The sequence below is a fragment of the Bidens hawaiensis genome, unplaced genomic scaffold (assembly GCF_021521415.1).
Source record: "Bidens hawaiensis isolate Kalapana, Puna unplaced genomic scaffold, B.hawaiensis_p1.1 tig00026856_1, whole genome shotgun sequence".
In the NCBI taxonomy this organism is placed as follows: Eukaryota; Viridiplantae; Streptophyta; class Magnoliopsida; order Asterales; family Asteraceae; genus Bidens; species Bidens hawaiensis.
The window spans coordinates 169,656-182,078 of NW_027494328.1; the positions used below are offsets into that span (position 1 = coordinate 169,656).

The window sequence follows — 12,423 nt, forward strand, 5'->3', positions numbered from 1 at the left end:
ATCTACAATTAACTATAACCAGATGCTAAATGTGTCCGTTCATACGCAAGCAGAAATTTGTAACCGTCCAAAAACTTTAATCCAATCCCAGCCATGTAAGATGCAACCAGAAAGAACCTATAAATAAAGTTATAAACACACAGGTTTCTTCAGCATAAATATCAGCCAACCCAAAACTATGCATATACACGGAGCAGCATTTCAATGTAAACCCAAACTTACAGTCAGCATATGTATCAGCAGTCAACCCTGTGTTGTGTAATCAGATCATCTAATGGGCGAGAGCTTAGCTTTATTCAAATCCTGATGCAAAAACCACCAGGGACCGTTCTTGGTTGACAATCTAAAAAAATAAACATGAAGCAGTCAGCATTTGTATATTGATGAAAAACAGTAAAGTCAAGCATTACAATTTCACAGAACACAAGGAACAAGATGAACCAGGAATTAACAATTATTACCTGATAAACCCTGCCACCATTCGCAATCCCATAAAGATAGTCAAACCAGACCAAACACCATAAAGACCAAAAGCCGAAGGAGCATAAAAAAGAAATGTAGATGATATAACCCCCACAAGCATCTGCATTTCATTTCAGAAACGTCAATAAGAAGTCTTTAAAAGATTTAAAATAATAACATAAAGACGCACCATGGAATAAGCCGCGTAGGGGAAATCCGAAACTCCATAATGCAAACCATCAACAATAAAAGCCAAAGCATTCAATGGTTGACTTGCACTCACAAACTTTTGTCAACAAAAAAGGCGTAAACGAACGAAACGAAACATAAACTTAAAATCAAACAAGGGTATTTTAGACATTTTACCCAAACCCCGGTTCTAGCAATACTCAATACTTCAATATCCTTAGTAAACAATGTAGATATAGAGCCAAACGATAAGCCCAGTATTGCAGCCAAAGTAACACCCGTCACAAAACCAATCTGCCAAACAAGTCAATATAATCAAACATTAATTTTGGTCAAAAGTCAAAACATAAACCTCTTAAACTTTTAGAATAACTTACCTTTAAAACAAAGTGTGTGATATCCTTCACAGACTTATAATCCCCTTCTGAAACTGAACTAGCAATCAACGCCTTAAACAAAACAACACTAAAGTCAACACATGGAGTTGACCAAAAACAAGGATGCAACCATAATTCCATACCTGACCAGATGCAGCCAGTGCATCTGTTATAAGCGAAACCGCCAACCAAACTTGCAGACATATTTGGTGAGCAGCCATAGCTATAGGACCTTGGCGAGCTGCCATTGATGTCCCTAAGGTGGTGGTTGTAAGTACTGCAAGTGTTCTTCCAAGAAGAAAACCACCTAATCGAGTAAAACACGATTAAATAAACACTAATAATATGTTTTTAAAAATTTGCTAAAAATAATATTGTAGCATGTTACTCACCAGACTTCATATAGCCACCAAATTGTAGTGCACCGAGCCTTGGAGGCAGTATTATAGCTCTTTTATTGAGATGCCATATCATTAAAAAGGTGACGATATATCTGAAACAACAACATTACAACGTATAATATAGTACAAATATATGCACTGAAAATATAATAATTGTAAATTGTGCACATACTGTGAGATAACAGTAGAAATAGCAGCTCCGCTCACGCCTAATTTGAAGTAATACATAAGCAGAGGAAACAAAAATACAGCTAAACAATTACCAATGCCTGCGCAAAATAAAGAATATTTAATGACAGAAAACTTACTAAAGCAATATTTAATGACTATAATCAATTAAGTACTTGCCTAGACATATTACAGGTGTTTTTGTATCCTTGAAACCACGAAATACGCCTTGAAGAGCCAATGATACGACAACAGCAGGTGCACCGAGGGCTCTAAGAGAAAGAAATTGCTGAGCTGGACCGTGCATAGAAGAAGCCTGTGATAAATCAATATCAGTTTGACCTCAAAAGTCAAAATTCAGGTGGTAATCATGACCCATTGCGCAAATAATGGGTTAATTTGAGCAAAACTACATTGTGTATGAGTTCATTTGGTCACCTTAAATTAACAACGGGTCATATTCGGTTACCTCAAATTGGTCAACAGGTCAATTTGGGTGAGAACTTTTTGCTCTAAAACGACTCATCTTAACCCGATTTCATTTTGGCAAACCCGTTTTGACCCCAACTAAATTAACACCTTTCAGTTTGACCTCAAAAGTCAAAATTAAACTTACCGATGATATACCCATCAAATTGAGAAACACTCCCGATCCAAAATACAAAGCCAAACCCTCAAATAAACCGATTCCAACCGCCAAAAGCAAAGCTGTTGAAACAGAAGCCAACTGTCGTCTTTCTATTTTGCCATTTGCTTGCTCAGTATTTTCCCCTGTGACATTTTACCACAAAATAAAGTTAAAACAACGAGGTAAATTTCACTTTCAAATCAGTAAAAGATATTTTTTATTACTTGAGTTCTTAGCAATATCCTCAGCCACAAAAGAAGTAGCGACACTGAGAAGAGGAATATTAAATAGTTTAGAAACAATGTTGAAGATTGATATCGAGACACCAGCAGACGCCAATTGCACCGGGCCTGTGAATCACATAAATAATATTACGGGTTTATTATGCCCAAATGTAGTTATAACTAAAATAAAATAATATTACCTAATCGACCAATATAAGCTGTCTCCATTAACTGAGCCATAGGTTCAATTGCTTGTCCCGCAAGTGCTGGTATTGACAATGCAATGAGTTCGTTTTTGATATTTTTGGAACGTGATTTCTCAGTCGTTTTCGGTTCTTCATTTGACCCGACACCCAACAAGTCCCTGTGAATAAAAATGAAAAATAGCTTAAAACTAATACAGATTAATAGATTAGCTGATTTTTATTTTAAGGGTCACAACTAAGAGAATTGTTCTTTGTTTTAAATGACATGCTAACAGGAATAGTATGCCACAAATATCTTTGAAATTAGAACCCATTTGTTATATGCAACTAGGCCTATACAACTATGCAGTCAATATCAGTGGTATTTCGGTTACCGATCCTTGTGTGAAATATCGGTCAGAATATCGGTACCAATAATATCGGCGATATTGACCAATATTTCACCGATATCAGTGGTTTTAAGTCTTAATTTTCAACTTTTAGTGTTTCCTGTTAGTGTTTTGAGTCTTAAATCAGTTCATGCTTGCTACAATTGTTAGTGTTTTGCAAGTTGCAAAAGGAAAATTTGTTAATAGTAGGAGAGTATATTGAATTGTTAGTGTTAAAGTGCTACATATATAAATTCTGCATGATATTAAAATTACCGATATCCCACCGAGATGAATGATATCTCAAATATTGGTCCTAGATTGGTATCCGACATTTTTCCGCATTAACTGCTTAGCTATACAACGAACGAAACGTGCAGTGAAATAATTATGAGCCGTAACAAAACTTTTTGTTCATTTAGTTAAGCAAAATGAACATGAGCACTTGTCTTGTTTTTGTTCATTTATGTTCGTGAACGTTCGTTTATGATCAGCTGGTTATGTTCATCCGTTTATGTTCAGTTATGCCTGTTACTTTACTTTGTTCAAGTTCGTTAATATATTAATTTTTGATTTTTAGAGCCATTACAATTTAGTCTAGTATTATTTATTTTTTAGGCTCACGGCTATGGTTAACGATTGAACATAAATGAACACGAACACATTCATTTTTTTAACAAACGAACGAACACAAATATGCCCCTTCCTTGTTGGTTCAGGCTATTTACAAGCCTATACGCAACAGTATGATGTGCAGATATATTAGGATAAACACAATTATGAGAACTTACGGATATATTTCTCTCATATTTGACACATCATTTTCTTCCGTGACAATAATATTTTCCGAATCAGAAGACAGCACACGACAATTCGAGTGAACCCGGCCTTTAATAGTGGAAGAAGCATGCTTCCGCTTATGGATAACTGAAGAATGTGACATCTTTGAATGATCTGATGAAACCAGGCTATGATTTGCTGCATCTGCTGCAAATCTCAACCTCTTATGGCTGTTTGCTAAAACTAAATTATGGGCTCGGATCGACAGTGTTTCAAGGTGAGGCCTGTTTCTCAGTTTTGAATTGGCCCGTTGAGCGCTTTTGGTTGCTAACCCTTTAAATAGAACACCATTGAGTTGCCCAGAAGCCATTGCTTGCTCTTAAAATAGGTTATCAGATTAGGTATCTGTGTATATTAAAACATATATTTGTCAGATTCAGAATCCATATCGAATAATCGAGTAATCATTCTGTCCTTTGTCTTATAAAAGAAGTCAAGCGGTCAATAGTTTATAAGACTAGGGTGGAGCAGAGAAACCAAACTTGTATATATTATGGGTAGGTGTCAAGTTAACACACGAGTTCACTAAAAGAGGAGTAGGTATACAAGTAACACCGGGCTTACAAGAAACAATCAAGAAAGACAAAATTCAACCAGAGAGACTCAGAATTTACACTTTAAAACGGCATGGACGGTGTCATCTACATCCTAACATAAATACAAGATCAATAAACAAAGATTCAGACATTGATGGATGTGCATCATCCACTATCTGTCTAATTTGCAAAGAAGCTGTTATTTAACAGTAGCAAGCTGACATATGACAACCAATTTCACAACTTGCAGCAAACTCGTGTCAGCAAATTTCAACATTATAAACAGGAGTCACAAATGATCAACAAAATGTGTTACATATGAATAAAACCAGGACTAAAACAACTACTAATACTCAGTAACAGAAATTAATATCCTTTTTGATTAACAATCCACACGCGCAAACGTTTGGTTTCGTATACACATTAATGTAATAATAACATGATTAAATGTATGTTTATGGTGAATTGAAGTACCTATTATTTCATTTCAGTTTGATGATACATATTCACTTCAAGTAAACTGGACCCACTTCATTTCTTTATTTCAGTTTCTCATCCAACGATTATCATAAATTAATAATATTGTGACATGGACCACAAAATGCAATCTTTAAATAGCCAGCCTATATGAATAAAGAACCCAAATTTCCATTGCGAAAACCCTAGCATGTAATTAACTAACTCATGGATGGTATATGTGTTGAGAGGGAGAGAAAAGTCAAATATATATATACACGCATAATAAACACAAAGTGGCATATCGTCGAACACCTTGTCTACATTATATCTGACTGATGCATAAGAACGAATTGAATTGGAAATGGCAACTGAAGAAATTATATAATAATAATAATATAACCTTGTGAAGAAATAGAAATAGAAATGAAATGAAGGATTACTGGCGGCATGCAGAGGATTGATATGATAAGTGTAATTAACTCCGCCACCGCTACTGTGCTTTCATTTCATCTTATTATTGTTATCAATTTATTATTTATTACTACCGGAAACATCGAACGTAACCGACGGACGCCTCCACCCCCAGCATCATAATGTTGTACCGTACAACTTGTTATATTAGGTATTTATTAATATTAATATATAATTGTTGTTTTCTTAAAATAAAAAGAAACTTATAAACAATAGGAAACTTTCTTTATTGCTATTTTAATTAATATTGTCATTACTATGATAGGATAGAGTCTGTGTGATACACGGATGGTTAAAAACAATAAAAAAGTTAAATTTAGTAATATACATGATAACATACGTGACAAGATATTAATAATGATAAACAAAATTTTATAATTCATAAATCTCTAAAAACATATTTGAATACAACATTGGATGTTAACTTAATTGTTTAATGATTTTCTGGTATTAGTTATAAATGATTAACAATATATCATTTATAAGTCAAGAAATCCAACACAATAACTACTTAAGTGGAGCTGGTAAGTATCTTTAGTTTGAAACATGAGGTCTTGGGTATTTTTCAAAATTTTACAAAGTGTTATCTTCATATGAAGATGGTCATTTGAAGAGAAACCGGTCATGGGTTATAACATAACTAAACGGGTTCATGCGTCATATTGTGTTTAGAAGAAGAGATGATAAAATAGGAAACTGCTCACATGGCTTCTATGTGGCATCCTATGTGTAAGCCCTAGAATGATGTCACGTGGAAAAATCATGTTGCTTTAATATATAGTTAGATTAGATTAGATAATCAAAGGACTTCTAGTCCAATGGTATCTTGATGGTGGGATAAGATTTAGTGACCATAAGGTCCTGAGTTCGAATCTCACAAGAGGAGGTTTTTCTCAAAGATTGAGTTTCCTCCTGAATTGGTGGCTGATATGATCGCGTGGCACCACTGGTGGCACGATGATACTCCAATGGTCCGTGAGTGATCCAAATTAGTCGTTCAAATATATATATATATGTGTGTGTGTGTATACTAGATTTTATCCCCCGTATTACGGGGGCTGTTTTACATTATTCATTTTTAATACTTATATATGTATATTTGGATTTTAATTTTACTTATTGTAAGAAAGTTAATAATTAGTATACTTGAGGTTTGATGATGAAATAGTTTCACAAATAAATGATATGTTATGATTCGATTTAAAAGCTATCTGGGTTTGGTGATACCCATTACCCGTTTATTTTCTTTATTATAAAATTGTTTTTTTTATTATAAATAATATCTATTTTTAAATAAAGTAAGATATTAATTTTTAGTATATTTCTATTTTATAGGATTTTCATATCAAATATTGTTTATTAATTATAAATAATATCTTTTTCTTTTTAAATTGGATATTAAATTTGAGTATATCCCTATTTTATAGGATTTTCGTATCAAATAATTGGTAAGATTAATTTTTAATTTAATGAGATGTTATAACCCGTTTAAGAGCTATCTAGTTTTGGTAAGACCCATACCGATGAATTTGGGTTAAATAAATGAGAGGCCTCAATTTAAAAATCAAGAAATCTGGTGGCTTCCATAAAAGGGGAGAGCGACCACATCGCGACACATAGGATTTTAAGGTTTTCGTTTATATATATTACTAGATTTTATTCCCCGTATTACAGGGGTTATTTTACATTATTTGTTTTTAATATTTACATATGTATATTTGGTTTTAATTTATTTATTGTAAGAAAGTTCTTATGGCTTGAGAGAATGGTTGTTTTACATTTTTCGTTTTTTAATATTTATTTTTTGGATTAAAATTTTCTTTATTGTAAGAAAGTAATAATATACGTAGGGTTTGATGATAAAAAGGTTTCATAAATAAATAATATGTTATAACCCGTTTAAAACCTATTTGGATTTGGTGACCCATGACCCGCTCATGTTTTTTTACTATAAAATTGTTTATTAATTATAAATAATATCCTTTTCTTTTTAAATTGAATATTAAATTTTAGTATATCTCTATTTTATAGGATTTTCATATCAAATAATTGATAAGATTATTTTTTAATTGGAAAATTGGTTTTTATTGGTCCCAACTATTTCATTTTTGTCGGCGCTGGTCCCAACTTTCATTTTGGCTGGCAACGGTCCCAACTTTCACATACGTTTCTTCCACCAGTCCGCAACTAACGGAGTACTAACTCCGTTATGTCATTGCTGACGTGTCCATCCTACTTGTCAAATACATATGACATGGCAGCCTACGTGGATATTAGTTTTTATATAACAATTTTACATTCATAATCAAAATCCCCAATTATCTCTTCCACCAACTCCGGCGACGGTTCTTTTCCGGTAACCAGAGAAAGAGATCGCTAGCCATCCTTCAAGATCGCAACTCATCCGCAGTTCATATCGGAGGCTTATTCACAACCTTCTCACCGTTAACCGTTAGTCCGGACCGGAGGACGGCGACACCGGATTTGAACACCGATGCGGCAAATGACGGCGACACCGGATTTGAACGCCGATGTAGCGGAGGAAGTTGAACGATGATGGTGATGACGATCAAACATTATAATTGACTCGATGATTTTAGGGTTCTTGAGATAAATTGGGGATTTTTATTTGTGCGTGCCTTTGGAGTCAAACACCCCAATTTGTTATATATGAATCGGGTCCTTGAATCGGAACAAGACGATTGGATACGAACTGAGATGAATAACGAATATGGGGAGACGGCTCGAGCAGATTCAAAACTCCGCAAGCATGTTGGTGGCCGGAAATGGTGAACGTGACGGTGGCCGATGCGGCGTTGGGCGGTGGTGATGGGGGGTGGCGGGAGTGGCGATGGGACGATGGTGTGGGGAGGTGGGTTTGAGTTTGATGGCGGTGGTGGGTGGGAGGTCGGAGTCCGGTAGGGATTTCTGATTCTCCGGTATTTGACAACTCAGATGGCTGCCATGGTGGCTGCCACATAACGTTTTTTTGACAAGTAGGATAGACACGTCAGCAATGACATAACGGAGTTAGTACTCCGTTAGTCCCGGACTAGTGGAAGAAACGTATGTGAATGTTGGGACCGTTGCCGGCCAAAATGAAAGTTGGGACTGACAAAAATAAAATAGTTGGGACCAATAAAAACCAATTTTCCTTTTTAATTTAATGAGATGCTATAACCCCTTTAAGAGCTATCTGGTTTTGGTAAGACCCATACCCATGAATTTGGGTTAAATCAATGAGAGAACTCCATTTAAAAATCAAACAATCTAGTGGCTTCCATAAAGGGGGGAGCGACCACATCGCGACACGTAGGATTTTAGGGTCTTTGTTTATATATATATATGTATATATATATGTATATATATATATTATGTGTGTGTTTATGTATATTGTCATTATAAAATGATTATTTAAAGGAAACTTTGGAGGCAAGCCTTAAAATAAAATATACTTGATGCCTAGTATTTTCCTAAATCCTAGTCCTAAGAAGGAAGTAGGAACCAAAGCCCAAATTAAAACGGTTTTTCCTAAAAACCCATATACGTTGGGGGTTTTGCAAAAAAAAAAAAAATCCATATACGTCGCGTATAGGTTTATAGGTGATGTATAAGGGGTTTTTTTAAGCAAAACCCTCACGTTTTTGTCTTATTATGTTTTTTTTTCTTTATTTGATTTCTTTCCATTCTCTATTTTTGTTAATTGGAAATTCAAACAACCGAATTGAAGCATTGTTTTGTCGTTTGAATCACTGTTTCGTGATAAGTTTTACATCAGTCGAATCGTATCGATCTTCCAATCAAAGTCCCTAAAACATCAGTTTGAAACTCGGAAAAAAGCTTAGCGGCGTTATGTGTTTTTTAACAGAGATCCATTGAGATAAAAATAGTTGAAAGTTGGGACTGCTAATAGTGATTTTTAAAGTTAGGATCATTATCGGCCAATACACAAAAGTTGGGATTATTTATTTCCAATTTGCCTATTAAAAATAAAGAACAATATGTTTGATTTTGAGATTGGTGTATTTCTTTGGACTTGTTTTGTTTTGTGAACCCTTGTGTGCTTTGACATGAAATAAATTAATTAGTTAATGTCACTATTTTATTTAGTGTTTTTTGAGCTATGATGCAAATATTGTCACGCCCATTTTCTGCCGTTAGATTGGGGTGTGACAGATAATCCTTGATAATAAAATTCAAGAATTTAATATGATAAACTTTGTTATATATGAAAGAGATTGTTATATACTATCCTTACATTATAACATATAAATATAGTTTACTAAATTAACTAAAAAAATAAATGGATAGATATAGAGCATATATTTATAATTTATAAATTTATATGACAATTTACAATAATAATACTAATAATAATAATAATAATAGATAAATTGATTGATTTAAAAATTTTAAGTATATATTTACAATTTAATGATTAAATTTTTTTTTTGTAAAATGAAATCATATTCGAGTTTTGTTTTTCTTTACAATCTTCAACAGTATATATCGTATAATATGTTAATGATAACATTTGAAATTATATTCTTTTTAATCTTTAACAAAACATGAGTCGTTGATTTATGGATTTTACCAAGTATACTTTGGAATATATAGTAATATAATACGATAATATTTAATTTTATAAAAATGTATAGATATAATATAAATAGAGTGTAAAAGAAAAATTAATAATTATTGATTTATGACTTACATTAGTGTCAATTAAGATCTTCGTTTATGAGAGAAAAGAGTTGTGAGAGTCAACCATAAAGTGACATGTGTCACAATTATTTTTTTTATTAGAAAAGTAAGATAGGATTTTTACGGTCCAAATTATCATGTCAAAACTTTTTCTAGGAGATAGCACGTGCCGTATTGGCGTTCAAGGTGAATTTACATGGGACAAGAGGAGTTTCAAAATTTTAACATAAACGTATAAAAAAAATTGGAGTAAAACCCCTAATAAAATATATGTTGAACTTTTTACCAAATTGAACAAGTTGTGGAGTGGTTAATGTATTGGATTGTAATAGAAGGTCTCGGCTTTGAATCCTTCCTACAATTTTTTTGAAACTTCTTTTTTCCCCCTCATGATAATATAATCGTTTTCTTAACTGTTCATCCATATGTGGTATGCAATATTCATTTGTTGTGATAGTTCAGTTTCATCATGGTCATCTTCATCTATGTATGTATGTATGCAGAGGCGAAGTTTACTTACCCGGCGCCCCCTGTTTTTTTTTGTGCCGTAGTGTAAATTTACCCGTTTTCCTCCAAAAATTTTTATACGTAGCGTAAATTTAGCCGTTTTTGGCTGAAAATTTGAGTCCCCCCCAATCGTTTGTGATTTTTTGTATACATTTTGCGTCTGGCCCCTTGGTATCTTAGTCCAAGCTTCGTCACTGTATGTATGTATGTATGTATGTATGTATGTATGTATGTATGTATGTATGTGGCACACCACAACCTAATGCGGAAATGCCGGGGTGTGAACCGTTGATTCACAGCTCAAAAGTTACTATCATACAATTTAAATATGAAAATATCTAATTAATTTATTTATTTCAAAATTTCAGTCTAGTACACAAAGATCAAGTCATGACAAAAACAATCCAAATTAAACAATCATTCAAAATATAAATAGAATGCAAATATCCTTTATTTTATCAACTAAGGCCTCTCTATGTGTTTCTTCACCTTAGCTTCAAACCAAATGATAGCTTGCAAATACGTACAAAATAATATAGATTTGTGAACACGAGGTTGAGTGAGAAAAGTCATCAGTTTTGATATAATAATAATATATAAATAAAACAAGCAAAACTGATAGTGTGAGTATAATCAATCAAACCATGAGCAAATAAAAGGTGTTAGATGACCATGCCTCTCAAACACGGGCTATGGCTAACGAGTAAACCATTTTTTAACATGCTGAATGAGTTAATCCGAACATGTCTGAAACTTAGAGACAAGAAACTACAAATAAAACCGAGAACATAACCGCTAGAATCAATCCAAACGGATGCCTAGAACTCCGGTTATGAGATTTTCAGTAAATAAGCGAGCTGGTACTGAACAAAATCCGAACAGCGATTCGGAAGTCGAGTTTTGGCCAATATAATCAAACTCTAAAGATAAAACTAAAAGTCTTCTGGATCAAAAGCTAGTTCCGATCATAAGTGATAGAAATCTATTGGTCAACTTTGTTGACCGATATGCCCTTAAACGGGTCCGTTTAAGGCTCGGAGTCAAATTGACCTGTCAATTCCCCTCAATCTCAGAAATTTATTGAGGGTTATTGATCATTGAACAATAGGGAACAACTTTACAGAAGACAACTTACCCGAAAAGTGTTTAGATTGATAAGAAAACGAAGTCAAACAACGGGAAAACACCAAGGCCAACTTGAATACGAACAATCTTGCAGAAAATTATAAAGAACGAAGGGGAAATCGGGTTTTTGTTGAGGATGACGGCTGCTACATAGTATATTAGGGTTTAGGGTAGATGTTTGTAGGTTATAATGACCTTGTTTATATAGGATTAGTAAACAAAAGCTAATTTTAGTTAAGTCGTTTAAGCAACAATATCTTGTTTAATGACCCAATCAACTAAAAATCAACCAAAATTCATTCTTGAAGAAGGGGCTAATGTATATGGACATGTACCAAGTCTAGGAAGGTTTTCTTGGAGCTTAATACACGCGATTTTGTTTCAAAATTAAGTAATTTAGCATTAAACACGAGTTAAGACTAAAAAAAATAAACAATTTGCTGATTTAATGCCTGGCCGCGCCATGCGACCAGGTTGGACCCTCCACGTCGCGCGACGCGGCATGGTGGATGGTCTGATCTTTTCCTTTTTGTCAGTTTTGGTCCCTGATGTTCCGAAAATGCATTTTTAGCATTTTTAAGCAATTTTGAGAGTTGTTAAGGACTATTTGGCACAATTGAAAGTGATGAAATTATAACCCAAGTTAAATACAAGTTTTTATTAATACAAAGTACCTTATTTATATTCCCGGGTCGGGTAATCAAATACGGTTATGAATATGAAAAATATGAAGTGTTATATTATGTATGTATGTATGT

The 12,423-nt window shown here is 33.7% G+C and overlaps 1 protein-coding gene across 1 annotated transcript; it reads right to left on the reverse strand.

Moving 5' to 3' along the window:
- LOC143574173 (protein DETOXIFICATION 45, chloroplastic-like) lies at positions 1–4,275 on the reverse strand. Its single transcript, XM_077058861.1, has 14 exons — positions 3,815–4,275; positions 2,650–2,813; positions 2,450–2,575; positions 2,214–2,368; positions 1,778–1,913; positions 1,602–1,698; positions 1,421–1,521; positions 1,172–1,335; positions 1,029–1,100; positions 829–945; positions 653–748; positions 462–583; positions 223–343; positions 1–117 (listed from the first exon to the last, which is right to left on the reverse strand). Exons 1-13 carry the CDS (start codon positions 4,171–4,173, stop codon positions 268–270), a joined length of 1,785 nt encoding a protein of 594 aa, XP_076914976.1. The 5' UTR covers positions 4,174–4,275; the 3' UTR covers positions 1–117; positions 223–267.
- Positions 4,276–12,423: the final 8,148 nt, after the last annotated feature.